This window comes from Epinephelus fuscoguttatus, linkage group LG20, assembly GCF_011397635.1.
Source record: "Epinephelus fuscoguttatus linkage group LG20, E.fuscoguttatus.final_Chr_v1".
In the NCBI taxonomy this organism is placed as follows: Eukaryota; Metazoa; Chordata; class Actinopteri; order Perciformes; family Serranidae; genus Epinephelus; species Epinephelus fuscoguttatus.
In genome coordinates, this window is record NC_064771.1 from 26,228,443 (window position 1) to 26,252,214 (window position 23,772).

The window sequence follows — 23,772 nt, forward strand, 5'->3', positions numbered from 1 at the left end:
TCCAGTGTTTTTAAGTTTTACTTCCGAGTCACACAATAACTTAAACAAACTAACTGATTGAGGCAGCGGAAGACCAGCAGGTCCTGTGTTCAGTGAGGTAAAATTACTGCTTTTGTCCATGGAATCTGAAGAGAGCATAGACACATTTCACTTTCAGTTCCTCGTCGGAAGGGACTGCCTGTTTGGGAAGTACTGAGCATACGACTGGATAAATGAGACTTAAATTATACTGCACGAATTGTCTTAGAGTTTATAATCAGATGTTTTGATATAGCTTTGCTTTTGTTAAACACACACCCATTTACTTTGCTTCATAAAGAATTTTCTCCATTCTTGGATTCTTTGTTCACTGGTGGATGAGAGAAAAACAGTTTTCTTTACAAATTGAACTTAATATGGGTTGAGTAATAAATAAACAAATTAGAGCTGCAATGATGAGCCGGTTAATTAATTAGTCAGTCGAAAGAATATTAATCACCAACTATTTTGATGATTGATTAATCATTCAGGCATTTTTCAAGCAAAATTCCCCAACGTTCACTGATTTCAGCCTCTTAAATGTCAGAATTTGCTGCTTTTCTTCGTCATTTATGATTGTTGATGTGAGTAATTGAAGAGTCTTTGGGTATTGGACTGTTTAGACAGTGAAGCTATCTGAAGACATCATTTCAGGTTCTGGGAAATCATGATGAGACATTTTATAGACTAAACAACTACTTGACCCTTTGCTAAGCCCTGCCCTTTTGTGATGGTCCAACAAGCTGTCGGAGTAAGCACGGAGCCCACACTGTAACTAACTGCACTCCCTGAAGAAATATTATCATATTTTTGGAGAAATGAAAGAGTGATTGCAGAGAGAAGCAGACAGAGGGGTCTACAGTCTGTGTTTGAAGGATATATCCAGGATGTCAAACTGACTCAGCAGCAACAACAGGTTAAAAAGACAAAGATAGTTAGAAGCTAAAGCCGAACTATAGGCTACAGATCACAGTGTAAAAGTGAACCACCACATCACTGCTGATCGCCACACAAGACAATGAATATAAAGGGAAACTTTGCTGATATTGAACCAGCTGTGTGGCATCACAGTGTGTGCAGATCACTGGTGTTTGGCTTCTCCCCTGTGCCGCTGCTAGAACCAGGGCCTCCACCGTGGGACAGGCAGGGATCTATATTGGGCATGGAAGATGACACTCAGAAAATCAGAGAGGTTGTCAACAGGCAAACAGTTCAGCCAGATTATCCAAATCATTTTATTTTGGAGGTAGAGCTGAAAGCAAGCTCATGATAATCCCTCACTACACACAGGAAAATTGTGCATGCACGACTACGGCAATTACAGTAGGTCAAAAATGAACCAGGAGTCTGTAAACTATGATGAACATTTACAGCAAGCTTCCAGATAAGTTTTGTCGACCTGGAGGTTTGATTAAAAGCTGTATGAGTGTTTGACAGTTTGTGTTTCACAGTCACCTCTTCACCTCACTTTGTTTTATCAATGTTGCTGCTTTCGTGTATCTCAGCATCAGTAAACAGAGGCGGCGCAGTGTTGGTTTGCTAATGTGAATATGATGGACACAGCATCTGAGGTTATAAACTCCAGGTAATGTGACTTCAGTGTATCTGCTCACATTGCAGGACTGTCAGAGTTGCAAAAGTTTTATGTCTCTTGCACTCACAGAACCACCTCAGCACCTTGTGTATGATTTAAAAAACCCCACATGGTTGTTGATCTTGATTCGCTGGCATCTTGGAAACACAGGATTTTCACTTGACAGTGGCTTTGAGGAAGAGGAGGAGCTGTCTGCATCAATCTTCAGTCGAAATCATCTCTCTACCAGCCACATACTAATGCGGAGGCCTCGTGTGACCTTGTGATAAATCTCTACTGTCTAACGGAGACCTGCATGGGAGAGGAAGTAGTTCTTTTTGTCGTTGCTGTCTTAGATGTGGCCCCAATAACATGCACAGTAAACGTTCATAAAGCCAAAGTAATGAGGTCACTGTGGACCCTAGAACAGGCCTTGGTTAGATTTCCTCTCGTCCTCTTGTCTGGGATGAGGGAAGAATTTTGTTGCAAAGTGCTGCTGCTTACATTGTGTGAAGAGGGGGGCGTTGTGTGTTGTTACAGTAATGTTCCCTTTGAGGGTTATTAAGTTTAGTCTGCGGTATAAGTTGTCATTTAAATACAGTCGTGTGTGCCCTCCTACTCTGCTCAGTGGGTGGTGATGTCAGCAGCCTCAGTTACAGAAGCAGAACCTGCCCACACTGATTACACTAGAACGGGAGGTAATGTTAGAAGCTCAAACCCTCGTCTAAACTGTAGATGTACAGTGTATAACGCACAAGGAGAAATCAATTGGCATCATGCTCTCTTCGGATTTGTCCATCTTGCTTTCCTTTTGACACTTTCCCCGTTTCCTTGTGTGAGAGAGACGAGCAGCAGTGTGTGTCCAGGTGAGAAGATTCAGTCTGGTGGAGCCGCTCTACTGCTGATATTTACCTGGCACTTGTGGTGGTGATTTGCAAGGCACCAATAGGTGCTTGGGGATCAGGCCGCCTCGTCACTGCACACTGAGTTTGATTAAACAGAGAGGTGTGTGTGTGTGTGTCTCCCACGGGATGTCATCCCACGCCAAAGCTCCAGGAAAAGGTTTGAGTTCTTTTAATAAAGCAATGCAGAGCCAATCTCTCCGACTGTGCCGGAGTCAGCCTGCTTTATTAAAACCTAGAGGCTCTTTAAAACTCTCACTAATACAGCTAGTTCATTCATAAGCGTCGTCGCTTAGTCAGTCCGTCATTGTTCTATATTTCTGTACAATTTCTTAATTTTTTCTCGATTTTCCTTCATTTTCAATTTCAGACACCTCTTCACCCTACAGCAGTGTTAGAGGCTGGCACATTGTTGAGAGCCAACAAAACAATACATCTGAGAATCATTCAAATATTCGACATTCTTGTCTTTGTTGTATTTTTCAAATGTGAAGACGTACCTCTTTTCTCTGTCGTATGTCATCGTAAATGATCCAGGTTTGTTTTGATGTGTTGATCGGACAATGGTAAATGGACTGAATTTTTATAGCACTTTTATCCAAAGTGCTTCATGACCATTGAGACCATGGCAATTCAGCGTCTTGCCCAAGGCACCCAGCTATTAGTTTGACAACCCGCTCTACCTCCTCAGCCACTGCTGCCCAAACCGAAAAAAGCGATCTGACGATGTCACCTTGGGCTCTGCGGAAATTCTGATCTTTGTAATTTCCACGACAAATAATGAATTCCTTAATTGCAAACAAATAACATATAATCAATAATGACAGTAATCTTCAGTTGCAGGTCTGAGCTCCTCCATCACCGCTCAGTTTAAATTCACCTCAGGCTTCATGGTTGCTCACAAGACATTTCTCCTGAAGACTTACTCAGGCATAGGGAGGGGGGGGATTGCACTCGAATGCCCCTTGCAACAGACTGCTTGCTTTATACACATGACACCTCATCCCTGATCCCCACATCTGAGATGAAACACTCTTTTTAATTAAGCTAGATTTATGCATGCGGTCTCCCAGCGCTGGGAGCTCGTGTGAAGTGGCTGCTGGCTCTTCCCTGGGTATATGCAGTGTGCTTGACTTTACGGAGGCTGGAGGAGAAGCACAGATCTGATGACAGCAGAGCTGGGAGAGGACCTTGCTGGGTGAACAATTGTTTTAAAGGGGACCTATTATGCTCATTTTCGGGTTCATGCTTGTGTTGTTGGTTTCTGCTAGAACTTGTTTACATTCAAGTGTTCAAAAACACTTTATTTTCCTACATTAGACAGGAAGCAGGCCAGCTGGGGCCATCTTTGTGCCGTTAGCATGTTCTCCCTATGTCAGCGTGGGTTTTCTCTGGGTTCTCTAGCTTCCTGCCACAATCCAAGGACGTGCACGTTGGAGTAATTGGTGACTCTAAATTACCCATAGGTGTGAATGTAAGCATCAATGTTTGTCTGTGTCTGTGTGCCAGCCCTGAGACACTTTGGCGGCCTGTGCATGGTGCATCCCACCTCTCGCCCAATGTCAGCTGGGACAAGACATAGCTCCCCCCTGGTTGTTTAGCGGTTAAGTATAATGAATGAATGTCTCTGCTGGAACTCCGTCACGAATCTCTGCCTTTTCCCCATTGTCCAATCGGACAATCGAGAGGTAGGCCTTCTGTGGTGGTCATGACAACAAGTTTACAGCTGGCAAACAATGGAGGAGAAACTGGTGGTAGTGGTTGCTGGATACACAGAGCTATACAGCCTGATGTTAGACAGCATATGCCTGGAAATGGCCATCATCGAGGAGAAGCTCCTGGACCAACTGGTGGTACTCCCCGGAATCCACCCTCTTTTTTAGGGTCTCATGTACCCACACAGATCTCTGTTTCCCTGTGCCCAACAAACTATTTACTGACAGCCTCTCACCCTCAACCAGAGCTACAGCAAGTTCCCTCTGCCTCAACATTTTAGGGACTAGATATGATTACTGTCAAATAAATAAACAGTACATTCATTACACAGGAATGTTAGCGTCCTGTGTGACTGGGGCTTAAAGCTTCACTGTGTCCACTGAGAAAAATTACCAATAAAACCTACTAAACCAAAATCTTTATTACTAGACATGTTCCATGAGCAATATGATCCAAAGTTGGGGAGAAATTAGTCTGAGTGGGCGGAAGTTCGCTGCAGAGATCAGCCTCTCATTGGGCGGAACAAGCCACCCGCTTAAGTCCCGCCCTTCCACCTCTGGTTGTGTAGCAGTTTTCAACCGTTTTCAACATGTCCTTTACTAACTTTTGCGGTGTTTGATCTTGCGGGGATGTAGCAATTTTTCTGCCATGGTTCGCGTCCTGTAGGTGATATTTTTGTGGGCGTGTTACATCAAAACCTGTTTCCCCCCGGCAATATTTTTGCAAGCGCACCGTTGCTGTGGCACCGCCCAGAACGATTGTGATTGGTTGAAAGAAGTACAAGCAGCCAGGGCGTTTTTTTTCTCCAATCTCAAAGTGAGAGTCGGCCCAGCCAGACCTTTCTTTTCTTGAGAAAGGTCTGGTGAATGAGACTAGGGAGAAATTAACAACATCCACAACCAAGATTACATGTTTCCCTGACGTTAGCATGTAGCTACATGTAGCAGTGTAGTTGCAGCCGGGGAATTACTGTAACGGAAAATCGCTTCACTTTCTAGTGCGAAAAATGACCAATAAAAGCTAATTAACTAAAGTCTTAGTAACTTTACACTTTCCAGCAGGAATGTGATTTAAAATTGGTGAGAAATAAGCAACGTCTGCAACCAAAATTACATGTTTCCCTGATGTTAGCATGTAGCTACATGTAGCAGTAGGCTATGTAATGTAAACACTTGCAGTAACGTGTCTAAAGCAGGTGATCGAATCTTCTCAAAAGTAGAAAAAAAGGTTAGAAACAGTGTAGTGAGAACAGTCTCACATGGATTACTTCTACATACATGTACCTCATTATTTGAAGCTTTGGCCGTGTTCAGTATAACCATCTGACACTGTAACATTATATATTTGACAGAAAAATCATAATAGGTCTCCTTTAACATCCTGTTTCTGCCTCAGCTGGAAGCAGAAAAATATTGCCTTAAAATAAATGTTGAGAAGTAAGGTTGTACTGTACTAGCTGCTCTGACATCACTGTGTTTAAAAACCCTGCACTTTCCAACGTAACAATCAAAAACAAGGTTGTTACTGTTAAAGGAAAAAAGAACAAGCTATTAAGACTTCTACTTAGTGGCTGTGTTTGTGTGTAAAATGAACAGAAAATTGTCTTGTCAGGCAAGATGTACTGTAAACAAACATTCAAATGATAATGTGGGGTCTTTTGCATTTCAGTTCTACAGTGACAACGTAACCTATTCTCCCAGAATTAATTATGTCGGCACTCTCCATCTGTCAGCTTTTAAATTCAGCTGCCTACAAAGACGTCCATTCTCAAGCCGATATTATTTTGCTTCTTGTAACTCCCATGCAAACCAGAGCTCACACACGCTTTGCTGTCCCATGTGCTACAGACGGTGTGGCCTCTTAACAGCAGTTCCCTGATGGGACCGTGATGCCTGATGATTTATTTTCATTTCATTACGTTTGTCTCTCTGAGCCGCTAAACTGTCAGTTTTCAAATCTATATCTCCTTTGGGAAGGAGATCCTGGTAGCTTAGATGAGGTCTTCAGACTAAACCCCGGTAGGTTGTCAGCTTGCAGATGATAGGCGTATATCACTGTCTCGCCATGTCTGATTGGCTTTCCTGTAGCCAATCAGGCATGGTGAGCAAAGAGAGGGAGCAGCTAGAGGTGAGGGTCCCAGGAAGGCAAGTCAGGCAGGTCTGCAAACCAATGTTTCCTGCTTTTTCCAGGCAGGCTTGGCCTATGGTACATCATGAATATGCTGTAAGAAGCTTCTCTTTCTGCCTCACATCTGGATAGCTGCGACGATTAGTCAAGTCATCAATTATTGATCAAATGTCTTTTAATTTCAGAAAAGGTCTGACTGCTGTTCACGAGGCTGGCGTACACAATGACTTAACAAATTGACATGAGTGCATTTTTAAAGCTCCCAATTTGATAATCTGCCAAAGGTGGTCTGAGCAAGCGCTCCCCTGAGCGTGATTAATCACATCATGACTCATCCTCTTGTGCCTAAATTCATTTTCCATGATTAAAGTGAGAGATCTAATAGAATGACTAACACCGTGTTTAGGAAATTTACAAACTGACTTGTGTGTTTGGGGGGGGGGCATCTTAAACAAATGGCCCCACAACACTCATTAAATCCAAATGTTCAACCTTAATTGTTGTTTCTCGTTTCCTCTCCATCTCTCTTCATGCTGTATTACCATTGGCAGGATGAACTTCACGCTGTGCTTTGTGGCAATGACTTTGTGTTTGTTTGTTTGTTTTCAGTGGACTTGCTCGGCCTGCTGAAGTGGCGCACCAACACCAGCCTGCTGCAGCAGAACCTTCGTCAGCTGATGAAGGTGGAAGGCGGCGAGGTTGTCAAGGTCAGTGACAAAAGTCATTCTGAAATCTGCTGACCACACCTTGTCTGTGGTCTTTGTTTTAATGAGTTACAAAACTGGTGCATTCAAAGCTGGAGCAAAAACTGATGATCTGGAGATTGTTTGCATGATCCTGCTTAAATCAAACTGAAATCAAAATGTATTGATGTACATAACCATTTAGTGCAGGTTGTACAGATTTTAGGGAAGCATTTGATGAAGCATTTAAAGATACTCTGAGAAATAACATCACAAAAATGCCAATGTAGGCACTGGCGAACTATTTCTGTTGCAGAGCTCAAAGGTTGTATCCTTGAAAAAGCACCTCACGCTTTTGCCTGCATACAGATTAACAACTCAAAGCTTTAACAGTCTCAGCAGCCGGCGACATAAACAATGCACTCACAAACCTTAGTGTTCCTGAAAGTTACAGCTTCTCTGCAGCAGCTCCACAAATGATTTCACTGCCTGTTGGAGGAAACAGGTTGCTAATCTTTTTTGGGTTGTTTTATTTTTTGTAGTGAGGAGGGAGCACATAGGACCACACACAGTGTACTGAAGGGCAGGAGGTGACCTGCTGTCAGGAGTACATGCAGGCCCTTTAAGAGCTCAGCGTGGGGCAGATGAATAAATCACTCTCTAGACAAAGTTTAGCATGGGCTGGTTGGGGGCCCGGCGGATTGCAGCGTGTCTGACGAAGTCCTTCACCTAGACGGTTTTGATCAGACCAGATAGATGTGTCAACCACAGCTGGACCAGTTCATTAAACCACAGGGGTGTGATTATTATTATTACCACCACATTAGCACTCAATCTCCCCAAAGCGCTCGAGGCTGTTGGTGTGCAATTAGATAACACTTTCAGCTTGGCATTTAAAAGACAGTTTATCAATGGGGGTGTACAGTACATTGTTATGGGTGTGTGCTGTATATTAAATACTATGCATAAAGATTAGATCGTAGATAAATCCTGGGAGGTTTCAGAGTGCTGTGTTTTTATCATAATACCTCTTCTGCTTTAATCACCCTAATGTGATACTGTTTCTGCGTGAACAGGTCACTCTTTCCTCGCCTCTGTCATACAGTCTGATCCTACTGCGATCGAATCGTGCTTTAAACTCGACACAGTGCACACCGTGTTTGCTTCTCGTTGAGAGCGTGATGAATCTCATCCATCCTGAGATGACAGACCAAGCACAGTATAGAGTGATGGCTCTGTTTCCGACACGTTTACATCTGTTTTCACGTCGCCTCAGAATTGGCTGAGTAAATGGAGCATGTTTCCCCAGAGAAGCGGGGTGTATATAGTTAGTGTTTCTGGAGGTTCTGCTGACAGGGAAATTATTGCTGTCTTCGGAGAACCAAAGTGGCTCATGTTAACAGCTTTAAAGGGTGTGTAATGGGTAGCACATACAGTTGTGCTGTCAGGGCAGGAGTTCATTGAGTTACACGATACAGGTTATAAAGGCTCATAGTCAACATGTTGCAGTAATAATATTTGGATTAGGACTTCATAAGAATTCCATATAATTTTTAATCAACTTTAAGTGGATTCATTTCCTAATGGGCACCAAACATGTTGGAATACAATCAACGAAATTGCCCAAATCAATGATATCCACAACTACTGAATTAAAAATTGACTATGTTAGTTATTGAAGGCTCTGTATGCAACGTTCAGAACACAAATATAGCAGCAAACCCCTGTTTACTATGTTAAGATATAGTGGAGTAATGGTGTCCTAAACAGAGAATGAAGTCACGCTCCGTCCATGTGTGTTGTAATCTAAGCTTCTCTGTTCTTCGTTGTGGTAGACGGTCCCGCCACATTTGCGTGTTAGTGCATGTAAGGACCTGTGTGTGTGTATCCTACTGGCAAGTTCACGGTAGGCAATCTGCAGTTCTGGAGCCACATTCAGCTTTTCAGCTCCCCTCTGTGGCTTTGACAAAAAAAATAATGGCAATGAATCACAGATTTGTTTTTAATTTTCATTTATTTTACTAGATGGAATCTCTGAAGTCATGTTTTCTCTGATTTCAGAGAAGAAATGAATAAATTAGTGGGCAGTTTCTAGAGGCTCCTTTATGAGACCATAATCTGTTTTCAGTTATGATGTTAGTTTTGTGGATTTTTAACATGATCATGATAACATGATAACATGATTTAATTTGTTTCTGTAATTCATCATTGTTGTAAGCCTAAAGTGATTCTGTCATCCTCCAAATGTATAAATGTGTAGACTATACACCAATTAAAAACATGTCTTTTAACAAGTTTCCAACTAAAATGTGCGTCACACGTCTACGGCCAGTGCCTTTTTTTTTTTGCTAGATTTTGCCAAACCTCAGTAGCAATGGTTAGGCTGGAGTCTCCCTAGCTGGGCTCGCTGTGGATTCTGAAGATGAAAAGGTCTCGGAGGAACTAGAGAATATATTGTTGTGTGGACAAATTCATTGGCTTTCACCGCTAATTCTGCAAAATTTAAGTACTAAATAATCAAAAATACCCCACTGTGTTGTTGCCACTTGGTGGTAAAATATATTAATGGATGCTTATTTAGACCAGTTGGTTATGTTGATACCTTTATTATAACACTTAAATATGTTTTAAAGGTCCAGACAGGGTTTTTTTTAGGCAGGTTTTGGTAGAAATGGTTGCCGACCCCTGGGCTAGCTGATCTGTTCTCATATGGTGGTTACCAGCAGTTACGGTAACAGCGACAGCATTGTTGCAAAGTGTAATGGTCATCCCTTGTTCTCCCACAGCTTAACACTATCAGCTCTGTCAGCACTGTTTTCATTGTTAGCATTGTTCACACTGTTAGCACCATAAGCTGCCACCCACCACCTTAGCCACACCCATGTTGAGAACTGTATGCAGACAATCCTTCGTTGACTCTGACTCCTAGATGATCTCTGAAAGTTTGCATTGTTTTGCCTGCATAACATGTTTTTTGCATTGAACATCAACTGCATATTTTTGCCATGTCCTGATACGTACAGTACATTAATGTCACATTAGGATAACGATTTGAACTGCCCAGCTCCAACTGGGATGTATTTTGTTCTTCAAATAGTGTTCACGCCCAGGTCTCCCTGCTTCTGATTTTCTGCCCCCTCTCTCTCCGTCAAAGATCCTTGATTTGACTGATTTTATGTATTTCAGTGTCTCTTATTACATCTCACTCTGTTACCAGGATTTTTATGTCTTGTTCCTCTTGATATGACAGATAAATTCACTCAGCCTAAGGTCATTTATCACTTTAATGTCACCAGCTAGATGTGAAACGTCCTCCCTAAAAGAAGGAAATGACTATCAATTTGACTCGGTTTGATTTAAAGAGCAGTAAAAGCAGGTCTGCCATTTTGCAGTGAGGCTGAGACTTTCCATATCCACACTTTTTTTTTTTTGAGTGCTGTGTTTTATTGTGTGCCTGCCATAACATGCTGTGTATCTGTCATTCTAGTTTCTGCAAGACACTCTGGATGCTCTCTTCAACATCATGATGGAGAACTCTGACAGTGACACTTTTGATACTCTGGTGTTCGATGCCTTGGTAAGCAAAGAAGCAAACACTAACAGCAGAGGTTTCATGTCAGTGGGAATAAACACTTAGACGCATTCAAAGCTCAGATGCAAATATAAGATGTTGTCAAATCTTTCATATGCTAAACACGTCTTTTGACTGGCATCTTTACTCTGTGTGTTGGGCCTTTTGATTTCACCAGAATAACCTGTTTGTCTGCAACTACCTGTTTTCTGTTTAAGCTGTAGCTCTAAAACAAGACAGTAACAAATCCATTTTTTGTTTTGGGATAGAACTGTAAACCATCAAAGCATCACAAGAATAATTTCACAATCTTTTTTATGTTCTGTGTTTTGATTTGTTTGAGCCATAAAGAGTCATTGTGTACTACAGAAATTTCTAATGTTCAAGACAAGAAAGGCACTGTGGCACACAAGTTTTGTGACAGGTTGTGTTTAAAAGTATGCAGAGTACACACCTTAACTTCCCACAAGAATGTAGAATGTGTGCCAGAGATACGCCTCAGAGGAAAATGCCTCAACTGGGACACCTGCTTGCATCTCTGTTAACACAGCATTGCAGTGCAGTCCACAAGTATTTGTAGTTTCAGGTTTGACATGTACCTTTTAATAATATGATCTTATATACTGGTTGTGAAATAACTGTGATTTCTACAGTGTGGATTTGAATGAGGCTTGGGTAGTGTATTTTTCATACCCTTCTGACATATATATATATATATATGTATATATATATATGACGATTAAAACAAAAAAAAGAAGATGATAGAAATCATTATAGCATGTATGCCTACAGTGCTGTGTTTCTAATATGTAATTAGCCTACTTAGATCAGTCTTGCTTGAGTTAAATACACATGGCCCATAGAATAATCAGTGGATAGGAAATAAGTGCCTTTATTGCACATCACTGGGCTGAGTGGAGGTGATGAGTTCAGTAAAATCATATAGCTAATAAACTGCTTTTGTGGTTGGAAGAAGTCATCTGGAGATAAAGGCATACATAGCAATACTCCCAAACAGAGGCAGAGGCATTTTTCATTTTACTAGTCCTGTAAGGTTATCCCCACCACTCGCAGTTACCATCTCCTTTTACACTGCCAGATTTTCCGCGAATGTTGGGCCGTTTTGCCGGCAAGCTGCGAGTGTTTAGACACACAGAGCCGAATTGGTGAGTTGATCCGAGGGGCCCAATTTTCCGCCTCATAGGGTAGTCATATTGGCGGAGCCCTTTTAGTTTAAACAGATCGAGGCTGCTTTCCGCGGGAATGGGATGGGCGGTTGATGACTTGTGGGAGGAGCTGTTGATGACGCCGCACGTGCGACCCACTTGCGGTGGTTAAACAGGAAACAGCTGATAGCAGGAATGAGCAGGTAGTAACAAGAGAGAAATGCAAACCTGACAGACACTGTAAAGATGAGCAACTGGGGAGACAAGGAATTGCACGCCCTCCTTGCCCTCGCAAAGGAAGAGGCCATTAACCGGCAGATGACGGGGACGGTGAGGAACGGGCCGACTTACCAGAGAATCGCCAAAGGACTGACCAGCCGTGGCTTCCCTCCCACGTCACTGTTTACGTCACACACGCTGAGCTACATGTTTTGTTACTTGCTCACGCCCCCCATTGCCCCGAAAAAGGCACATTCTGTATAAACAAAAGTAGGTAGGCGGCATTTTGCTGCACTCCCCGATTTTGTTTTTATACTGCCAATGTTGAAATAAGACTGATTGGGCTTTCCTGCTAATTTGCGCAATTTCTATCTAAAAAGGGCTACCGTTTTTCTCAGCTCAGCTGCCAGTAGAGACTGACCTCTGGTGGCGTGTGCTGTGCACTATATCGTCTCAATACAGGATCTCCGCATCAGGTTTGAGAAGCTTACCGTCAGGATTTGTAAATACCCAGTTATACTGTAATACCGTGGTATCACCCAAGCCTTCTTTGAACTCTCTCCAACACTAAAGTCGGTCTTTAACCAAGCTCAAGTTCTTTATTCTTTTCAATTCTCAAGCATCAGGATGCTCACTGGATTGAGCGTGTATTATTAAAGCTGAGTCTTTACCGCAGCAGCTTGGATTCGAATGTGGCCAAGGGCCTTTCGCTGCACTTCATCCCTTCTCCCCTACCTACCCTGCATCTCTCTCATTATCAAAAATTAAAAAGGTCAACAATTACAGATGAGTAGTTGTTGGCAGTGAAAACCCTAGGCCTCAGACAGCCTCCAACAATTCTCATGAAGTATTTATTTTAAAAAAGTTCACTCAAGATAAAGCTAAATCTGAATCTAAGAAATAAAATAGGGCACGTTTAAATATAGGGCTAAAGCATAATATAGAAATACAACTTTTAGTAGAAGGTATTTCAAATGAATGAACTGAATGTCAGCAGGATGTAAAGGGGAATGTAGTAAATGTATGTACATTATGAGAATAATAAATATACACAGAGTTGTAATCAGTTGCCAAAAAAGTAAGTAAATATAGGTAAAATGACAGTATAATGGTAAAGTGCTCTAAAATTGCACTGTAAATTAAAAGTGGCTGACTTCCTGTTAGGTTTAGGGTATGTAAATTTGTGTTTTCCAGGATAGCAAAGGCATGAGCTGCCCTACTCTACCTTACTCTGCCTCTGATTGGCTTACCCTAACCAATCTCACTCCACTTGCCTAAACCTAACCAATCCAACCAACGAAGGTGACGAGCACTAGCCAGTCAGTAGGAGAGTAGGTCAAGTCATGCCTTCGCTATGAAATGCAAATTTGCTTAGGGTAGGATTAGAGGCTTTTTTTCTTGTTTGGAGATGTTGCATCTGCCAAGTTTCATACATCTGCTTGTAATTTAAAGGTGGGGGCTTTGTCTTTGCTGTTAGGGGATCTATCGAGCCATTTTGTCACACCTGAGCCCCTCGGTCATTGTCTCATTTACACCCCATGGGCTAGATTATAGAGTCAAAACAAATTGTGTGTATTGCAGCTCACAAATTGTTCCCTATTGTTTGTAAATAAGAGCTGGGCTCATAATTTAGAGAGGGAAGTGCAGACACACTGCATCTTAGGTGGTTTCATGGCTGCATTAATCTGCATGAATTTGTAGCACCAGGGTAAAATTTCATTCATGTTGTTTGTCGAACATTAAAGGTCTTATCTTCCTGCAAGACAGCACATAAAAGGCCAAAGGAATTCACCTCTGTCGTGTATTAAATCAAGTATTTGTAGCCAAAGTGTCGACAAAGGATCTGGCAGAATTTTATCTGCTCTGTCATCACATCATGGGGTACATCTCAAAAGAACAGTTTTCTCTCATAGAGAAAGGAGGTTGAAATTGTGTTGTCGGGGGTCTTAGATTATCTGCAGGCTAGCGAATTGAGAGAAAATGGTTTTCTGCTCAAATGCAATCTTGTTTAATTTCCCAATCTATTTCAGCATATTGAGTAAGACAGGAGGGTTTTGCTGCTCTCCATTATGAGCCGTGCAGTTTACATCTTAATGAATATGTCTTTGCTCTCTGACAGGTGTTCATAATTGGGCTCATAGCTGACAGAAAGTTCCAGCACTTCAACCCTGTTCTTGAGACCTACATTCGGAAGCATTTCAGTGCCACGCTGGCGTACACGTGAGTTTATCGCCCTCTGTACAAACAGACCATGGGCTTTTACAGCGATCAATTAGACCCCACATTGTGTTGAGTAGATTTAACAGACTCTGTGGGATTGTGTTTGCAGGAAGTTGACCAAAGTTCTGAAGAACTACGTGGACAACGCTGAGAAGCTGACGGAACAGCTGCTGAAGGCCATGAAGGCTCTGGAGTACATCTTCAAGTTCATCGTCCGCTCCAGAGTCCTCTTTAACCAGTACGTCCTCATGCACACTAGACATGTACATATTGTGATACTCTGACAAAGGCCAGTACATTGATGACACTGTGGATACATATCGATTTGTATATATAAATATTTCATATACCATACCAACGACGGTCTATAAAGATGAACAACATGTCTCCACCTCCTCCCACTGACCAAAAATGAAGCCAAAATATCCTGAATACATCCGCTGCCATCTTGTGCTGGGGATGTCATTTGGAGCCAAACTGCTTGTTAAATCCAAACTTATCAGAAAATGAAAACACACCAGCATCATAAGACCTACCTGAAAACTACCTTATCTTTTAGTTTGGTTCATGTTACGTTTGCTAGCATGGAGTTGGCGGGGTTTTAATGATCTATACTGCAGCCAGTCACTAGGGGGCGATCAAGATGGTTTGGCTTCACTTTTGGGGAGCTGTCATGCCGTTCATCTTTATTATTCATATTTTATTTTTATTTTTTTTTAATTTCCAGAAAGGTAAGTGTTGCTCTAACTTTTTAGAACAAAAAGGACGCAGGTCATATATCACTGAATAGAACGTGAGTTGCAGACTGTTTCAGGGGAAATATTACAGTAGGCTATGCAAACACTGGACCCTATGCAGGCGTGTGTGTATCCCATATATATGTATATCCAACAATGGACACATGAGCCTCCGCAGATGGATACAATCTAACTGGCACCCCCTGATTTAAAAATGAGGGTATGGAGGGAGGTTGAAGGGGAAAGGGACCTGGACAAGAGCCACACTGTGTATGCAAGTAAAACAATCTGTTTGTTTAATTATGGATCACCAAAAATACAGTCTGCTATATTCTTACAGAGAGAGAAAAGTTAATCATGTGTTGAAATCGATGATCATTTTATAATCGAATTGTTACCCTCCGAATCGTGAGGTGCCTGGAGATTCCCACCTGTAGTATTTTCGTATTTTCTTCTTATATTTCTGGGCCTGTCTTTATTCAGGTAAGGACAGGCTTTATAAAAAGTTAGGGGCCAGGTGCTAGACCATAAGCAGCAGGCATCCAGGAGGCACAGCACTGAAAAAATGCACATATAGTGAGGCAAACTGCCAAACAAGAGTGAATCTGGGGTTGGCAGGGCGTGTTGAAAAACAGAAACCGACAGCCCTGGCTCTTACAACTTCAAGCAAGTGTTTCATTGTCATTTCATAGTACAAAATCAACATTGTGTGCAGTGTTCTCGACTGCTGTGGAATGAAGTTGAAATGGGTAAAAGTGATTGGTCTTTACGGTGAGCTAATTTCTACGGATGTGTTTATAATTGGCTCTGGAGATGTTAGATGGATGATAATGTTGTAGAGCCGCAGAATGAAGCTGTTGGTGGCAGAGGGGCTGATGTATGATCCCGGTCTAATTGAGTGTGCAGAGTTTGATTGGTTTTTGCTGGATGTCTAGAGGACGCTTCGTCCTTTACCTCACGTATCAGACTACAGTGATGTCACTCTCTCATGTAGGGCTGTCCATGTTCACAGTGTGTTAAGTGGTTTCTGTCACAGGATAACTGGCAGCAGCCTCCAACTTTAATGTGGACCTCCTGTCTGTGTTTTGTCATTGCTGAAGCACTTGCTTTGGTTGGTTGCCAGTATCAGCGCTGTTGTTGCCGAGTTAGACTGAGAGTTAGGAATTCTTCAAAGCTGTAAAGCCGCGTTTGTTGAAGCCCTTCCTGCAGCTCTGACTAGAAGGTGCCAAGGCTACATCAGCACGTGTTCGGCTTTTCATTGCGGGCCAGTGGAACATTTCTATGAAATGGCAGAGGAGATGCTCTAATCACACGCTTTCCCCCTGTGACTTGAGACTGGTGTGGCTGTCAGGAGCTCACTCTGCTCCCTGGTGCTGCAGGTGAGAAGCAGCTTTAAGTAATTGTTGTTGTGGGAGCCCTGAGACGGATGTCTCTAATCCTATGATTTCTGTAAGCCCTCAACAGTGACTATCCTGGACCATGTAATACCCGCAGCCCCATGAGAGATTGTAGCACCACAAAACCCTCCTCTCTGGAAGAAAGCCAGTGAAATCTGATGCGGTGGAGCAATCTAAACACTTCACCCCTCTTTGACCTGCCTCCCTCTGCTTCAGTGTGTGTTTTCAAACATTTTCAATTTCTCTCACAAATCCTAATTTTTAATTCATTAAATCTGAGTGCTTGACACACTTAATTACCTTGCAGGGAGCACAACGTGGCTCAGTTAATACCCAGTTTGTGGAGATTTATGGGCTCTGCAAGTGGGATCAAAAGCATTTGCATTTTTGGGGGGATTATGGAGGAAGCCCTGCTTTGTGTTCCCCATGCACTTAGAAAATTGGGGGAAGTGTTTTCTACAATTGTTCTGTGATCACTGGCTTGTAGTAGCTGCAGTCGCTGGGCAGCATGTGCTCCACATAACCAAACTGGCAGAAGAGACATTAGTACTACTACGGCCTAGACATTATTAGAAATGATTAGAAAGTAACACCACTGAACCCTCACATGACATTTGCTTTCTGTTCCTCGTATAGTATTCGAGGAGCGCCATTAGCATAGATCATTAATATTTCTGAATTTTGTTTCCACATGACAGCAGGCAGGTGCTTCAGGGTCTTGTCATGTTGTTTTAAATGCTAATCTGGCTGGCAGCTAGAGTGATGTCTGTGGCTCTGATCCAATAATATTTGCATTGATAACACACATGGGCCATTCTGCTGGCTGCTTTTAATGATTTAACAGGGAAGCATCAAACTCTTGTTATTTCCACTGCGGGCGGGGCTGTTTACACAGGGATGAAACAAACAACAGCCTTGTGATCATCTGCCAATGTAATTCTCCACTTCATCTCCTCCCAGGCTCTATGAGAACAAAGGAGAGGCCGACTTCATGGAGTCCTTGAGGAACCTTTTCACATCCTTTAATGACATGATGAACAGTAATTCAGAGAACACTGGCATGGTGAAGGTAGGCCGACTATCACACAAGTCCAACTGCATGCTATCTCTCAAAGTCAGTGCCAAGAAAACGCTACTGCTGCTGCTGCTGCTGCATGAATAGTAAATAACTGCTGCTGTGTGAATAGTAAATAAATCTGCTGTGATTTGCTTTGGATGACATGCTCTGTAATTGGAGATGCATCTGTCTTGTTAGATGTAAACTAATACAGCAGCTTATTAGACATTAATGTTAGTGCTCTGTGTGTTGCTAATGTTAGGCTGCTGCACACTGATGGTCTTAATGTCTTGTATTATCTGTTTCTTTCACCTTAGTCACATCTCTTTGTGCAGATTTGCCTGTTCTTTACTCTCATTTGCTCTCCATGTGACCTTGGTAGGGCTGCACATAAAATAAAACAAGGTTTATTACAGAGCATCTCAAATAGGTACTTACACTTCCTCTCCTGGCATTGATTAAACTCCTAAAAACTTACCTCTGGTCATCAGAATTACACATTCAGGAGTTTATTCCATGAAAAAAATCTCTTTACGCCTTAAAATGGATTCGATGTAACTTTACACATTGGCCTCGTTTAGTATGCGCAGAGCTATGAACATGTAAATTCACAACACCCCTCTGCTGTTCTCCTGCAGCTGGAACTTACCTGCTTACATTCAGCTCTGCTCATCAAACACATAAAACTGTAGTTGTAAACAGTAATAGACAACATGAGCTTTGACTTCCATATCAAACAGCTAATAATGTGCTACCTAAGTTAGATAAACCTTGTTCCCAAACACCAGCTCCGACACGTCGAAGTGAAAGTGAAAGTAAGCTTGCAAAATACTGATACGTAGCCTGGCTTCTCCTCTTAGCCTGTTCTGTGGTGAAGTCCGGGTCCAGGTGAATAACTTGTTGTCATGACTGCCCAAAAGTACCTGTACAGCCGAGCCATGGTGGCACACAGTATGTGGCGTATCAGAGGAGAAACGAGCCGTTCACATTTCTCTCTTTTAGTCTTTCAGTGGCAGGTAACAGCCCGCAAACCTCACCGCACTTTAGGGACTGTTCTTTACTTGTCAGGGGAGGAGGGTGGCTGGTTGATTTTCATTTCATTTATTTATTTTGTTTTGATCCCCCCATATTAATCACTTATTGATGCTGTTTTTGATGTATGAATAATTCAGTAAGTATTTTATTCCATTGAAATATCATTGATGTATTATAGAAAAGTGATTTATCTTTTTATAAATGACAAAAGGCACATCTGCCTCATTTTTGCTGTGGTATCCTGATACTACTCAGAACCATGATACTTTCACTGGTATCGTACTGTGGGTCCCAATTTTGGTACCGTGACAACACTAATCTGGAGGGGGTTCATCTGCAAAACTAATGAAAAACTAAAAAACGGCATTCGGTATTCGGTACTCGGTATTCGGCCAAGCGTTGAATATTATTCGGCTTCAGCCACAAATGTTCATTTCGGTGCATCCCTAGTTTGTACAGTGTTGAAAAACCTGGAAAAGTCATATAATTTGAAAATTGCAATTTCCAGCCCTTGAAAAGTTAAAAAAACAAACAAAAACAACAACAAATTTTTTGAAAAGTCATGGAAACTTGCTTCATAAATACCTGTATAATAGAGTGCATATATACCGTAGATCAGTTGCATCACTCTGTATGGGTAACATCAGACTTGGGCCTAAGTTGCACCTTCCGCTTAGTCCAAATGTAAATTCACACAATGCCTGGAAAATACTATATATACTGATGTCTAGTTTCACTTGGACAAGTATAATGCATGGCATAAAAAAGACCAGGACTTGTGTGAAATGTAGACTGCGTAGTTGAACTTTTGACCTTTCAAAACATGAAAGAGGGATCACTAGCTCGCCATGCTAAACGAGCTAATGTTGAGCACCAGGCTATTGCTACTGCTGCTGCTGCTGCTGCTGCTGCTGCGCTTTCCTTTCATCCACCATCAGACAAAAGACCATTTCAAGTGCTGTGTCCAGAACTGAAACCCTAACTGCAGAGGTGCTATGGACACTAAAGGTGGCTAATTCTCATTAACGTTACTCCCACAAGTCATGTGAAAACATATGCCAGCTTTTCCCCAACAGCCAGATAGCTCCCAGATTTACTGTGGTGAACACAAGTGCTCATTTAGAGTATGTGTAGGAAATTTTAAATTTTGACGTGGATTTTTATTCATATTTTTCATGTAACGTTACACAGACGCTTCAGAGAAAGCATCGTGACAATCTGCTTCAAAGGCGTGGAAAAGTCATGGAAATGTATCAGTGAAAATGTGTATGAACCATGAAGGTTAAATACTTGCTCAGCCACTCTCTAATCCCATTCTTATGTCTGTAAAACAAAAATGAAGCTAGCACCCAGTCATCTTAGATTTGATTAGCCTAAAGACTGGAGACCGGCAGGAACAGCTTGCCAAACTCTGTCCAAAGGTAACAAAATCAGCCCAGCAGCCCCTCTGACGCTCATTAGTTTACACATTTTATCTTGGGCCAAGGTAGAACCAAGGTAGCTGTTTCTAGTTTTAATGCTAAGCTAAGCTAACTGTCTTCTGGGTGTTGATTTATACAGTATTTACTGCACAGATTTGAGAGTGCTATCGATCTCCTCATCCAGCCCTCACCAAGACAGTGAGTAAGTGTATCTCTCAAACTGTTGAAGATTATGGCTCAGCCTGGAACCTCAGTACTTTTTTGTTATTGAACGAAATGCATCTGCAGCAGCGAAAAAAATCAAGAACTGAATTATTCAAGGCTTTTCTGTGCAGCCCTAACCTTTCAGGTTTTTCTTGCATCCAAACACATGATGTATGTTTGAGCTGTGCTGTTTTCTTTTGTCTGTCTGTACTTGTATGTGTTTGTTTGTGTTTTTCCTCCCTCTCCGTTTCACTCTGACCTTGACTGTCCTGTGGTCTGGGGCTCCTCTGGCCTCTAGCTGCTCCTTAAGGTATTTATTTCTCTGCCTTTGCTCCTTGCGCCTTTAAGCTCCTTTCCATTGTGTTTGCATTTCATTGTCCTTGACCCCAAACTGAGTGACTCCAGATACGAAACAAATCCACCAGCGTATATATATATTTTTTTGCAGATGCACCCGAAACCACACGTGTGCACACACGCTGATGTGCACACACCTATGCTTCTAGAGATAACATAATCACAGTGTACATGCACCTTGGCACACCTACAGTAGATCCGTGTGCACGCTCAACCATAGGAGCAGCTCAGGAGTCAATTAGGAGTCAGTTGCTGTGTAATTGGGTGAGATATTAGCTTTACTGTCAGTAAATTAAAAACTGATCTTGAGGAACGGGCACGAAAGCGAGGAATGCTGGTTTCTTCCCAAGTCCGCCCTTGTGAAAGCACTGTGACAGGTGGAAGCTAATGAGCAGTCCCATCATACCTCAAGTCTGAATCCTGATGAACATCTGGACAGACCGACACACATACACACACACACGGTGGAAAACTTTGATAAACACACACACACACACACACACACACAAATAAATGCATACTTCTGGTGACTGTGAGGCACATGCAGGAGCAGGAGACACAACTCCTCTGAGACTTGTTTTGACACTTCACACATCACATCCCTGCACAACAGGTGGGAATTAAGTTGTTGCTGAGAACAAAGTAAAAAAAAGACGTTCTGTTAAAATTCCTTCTTCAAGGGGTAAACAGATGCAGTTGAGCAGAGCCAGGATTGCTAATTGAATCAAAGTCGAACACCAACTTTTGAAATCCAAGTTTCAGTCTCCCCACCTCTCCCTGTCTGCAGAGAGACATGAAGGTTATTTACAAGCACTAAAAATACTTATTTAGATGAGAGGATTTTATTTGGAGGTCACGACTAGATCCATGTGTGAAAAATCAAGCTAGAGACACTGCGCAGTGTTCAGACTCTGCCAGAGATGTTCAGAAATGTGTTCCTCAGAAAGGGTTTCCAACAGAATTTTTGTTCACATCATTACGTTTTCTGAAGTCGGTAACAAAGTATTTCCTCCTCCTTTGAACATGGCTAATTACCTTTCACGTATTTTCAGAAATAAATCATGCACAATAACAAACAGCGGATTGTTGCCGGTGATGTTCAGTGTGCTGTATGGCTAATCAACCTCTGCGAGACAGACTGGCACTGCTGCTAATTTGCACAGATGCTGTATAAACACCCCAGCCCACCTTGGCCAGTATTTAGCAGCAGGCAGTTAGAGAGGGAAGTTTCAGCTTGCTTAATCATTCCCATTATTAATGGAAGGCTCTGTAATCAGCCACTGGGTGCAACTGATGTCTGTATTATAGTATCGATGTGTAAGTGTAGATTGTATCTGGCTGTGTCTATCAAGGTATCATTACAGAGAGAGCTTCCGTTGGTCCCAGTTTATTTATTGCAAGCCCTAACAACACCCCTCTGGTCTCAGGTAGACTGAATGTAATAAATGAAGATACAGTGGGAAGGAGTTGATTAAAGCATAGCTGCTCACAGTATCAGACAAACACTTGGTAGAAACAGAGCAGCAAACACACATCACAACAGATTTATTCTTGGTCATCAACTGTTTAATTGTTTTGGTTCATGGCTCACAGTAGGCAAAATGTGTACTACTACGGCAAGTTATTCTACCGAGAGCCACACTGTTTTTATTAGTGAAACGAAAGAGGAGGACACAGAATCAGACACGTTTACAGTTAACTACACACAATGCAACGACACGCAATTCCCACCTTAATGTGTCTCAGGTTGGATGAAGGAGCTGAAATATCAATCAATGACTGAACTAATTAACATGGAGCTGAGGATGATGTTGTAATGGATTCTTTTTATTTTTCTCATGAAGGGTGCTGCACTGAAGTACATTCCTACCATCGTCAACGATGTCAAGCTGGTCTTTGATCCAAAGGAACTAAGGTAACTTTCTATGCTCTATTGTTGTTACAGTGACACCTACAACACAGAGTTAGAATATGTAGGGATACACTGATTTATTGGCCAAACATCCATATTGGCTGATATTCACCTTGTTGACTGTAGTTGACATTCACCGATGTCGGAAGCAGAAGTCTTTCAGTTGTGTCACATCAATTTTGTGCAGGTTAAAAAGCAGGAGTCAAGCCTAATGGCGCTCCGACGTCCCGGGGATAGTAGAAAACATGTTTGGGACAAACAGAGATCTTCCCCGGGACACCTTCAGGACGAAAAGACGCAGTAAAGACGCAGTAAAGTGGGCTATTGACGTGCTGGGTGAAGCATTTTCTTCCCTAATAATTAGGGCAAAGTATCTCCACTGATATCCTGAATTGATTCGATTTTGATTCACAAGGTTATGATTCAGACTGGTTTGCAATTCGATTCAGTATCGATTTGATTAGGGATATTTCAGTTACAATACCAATTTTGCTAGTTTGTGAAAGAGATTCTCAGAGAACTAATACTGTATATCTTACAAGGAGCTATTTAAAAAAGACTAAATTCAGAACAGAATAAAAATGTTTCTAGAGCAGCAACAGTAAAATTGAAACAGCAAACTCACAATATAAACTCAATATCACACACATCTAAAATGTTAAGAAAAGAAATCCTATTCCTTAAATCACAATACTGAGTGAAGTTTAGAAAGAATAAAGAACTCAGTCCTTCTGTCCTCTCTGCTCCACCCTCTGCTGCTGAGGAGAGTCACTGCCTGCAGGTCACAATACCGTTGTTAAGTTTTAAGTTTTGTGGCAAACTGAGATAAACTGTTAGACAAACAGTTGTTGTTTTGGCTTGTTAGTAACAATTTCCTATCAGCTGGAAAGCGCTCTGTGCTTCTTCAAAACATAATGTTAGTACCAGTGTATGAGAGACTGCGGACAAAGCAGAATGAAATATAATTTTCCAACCTGTTTTCATGTTGCTACACAGGTGTACTGACTTTTTCCTCAAGGAGGTTTCTTTTTGTGTGTTTATGTGTGTGCGTAAAAGTGGCGCAGCAGCCCCAAAACTGCTGCAGCACAATAATGAATTACACCAAAACGTAAAACAGTAAGCTAACAGTTACAGATAAAAGCACTGGTAAGGTCAGAGCTTCTCAAGACTGTGGTCGTTAATAATTTAGCGCCACGGCCGTTTACTACAGGAGACATTAACGGGGTAAAGTTTCACAGATCCATGCAAATCCAAAAAAGCGCGTATCGAAAGATTGATCTCGGATTTTATGAATCAAAATCGGGTCATTCAAATGAAGATCGTTAACTTCAGTAGGCAGCCAGTAGCCGGAACTAACAGCTAACGGAGGTTGCATTAAGTAACATTGTGAGCTGTACATGCTCAGTTCAGTAGAAATGAGTAATTTGAGAAGGTAAATTATGACGCACTCATGCTGT

General features: G+C 42.0%; 1 protein-coding gene across 1 annotated transcript in view; it reads left to right on the forward strand.

Annotated features, from left to right (window-relative positions):
• Positions 1 to 23,772, forward strand: part of dock1 (dedicator of cytokinesis 1) — a 292,979-nt gene that overhangs the window by 69,142 nt on the left and 200,065 nt on the right. The window contains 6 exon segments of the mRNA XM_049564198.1: positions 6,946 to 7,043; positions 10,507 to 10,596; positions 14,095 to 14,195; positions 14,305 to 14,433; positions 17,290 to 17,398; positions 22,248 to 22,318. Coding sequence (XP_049420155.1) covers positions 6,946 to 7,043; positions 10,507 to 10,596; positions 14,095 to 14,195; positions 14,305 to 14,433; positions 17,290 to 17,398; positions 22,248 to 22,318 — 598 coding nt within the window.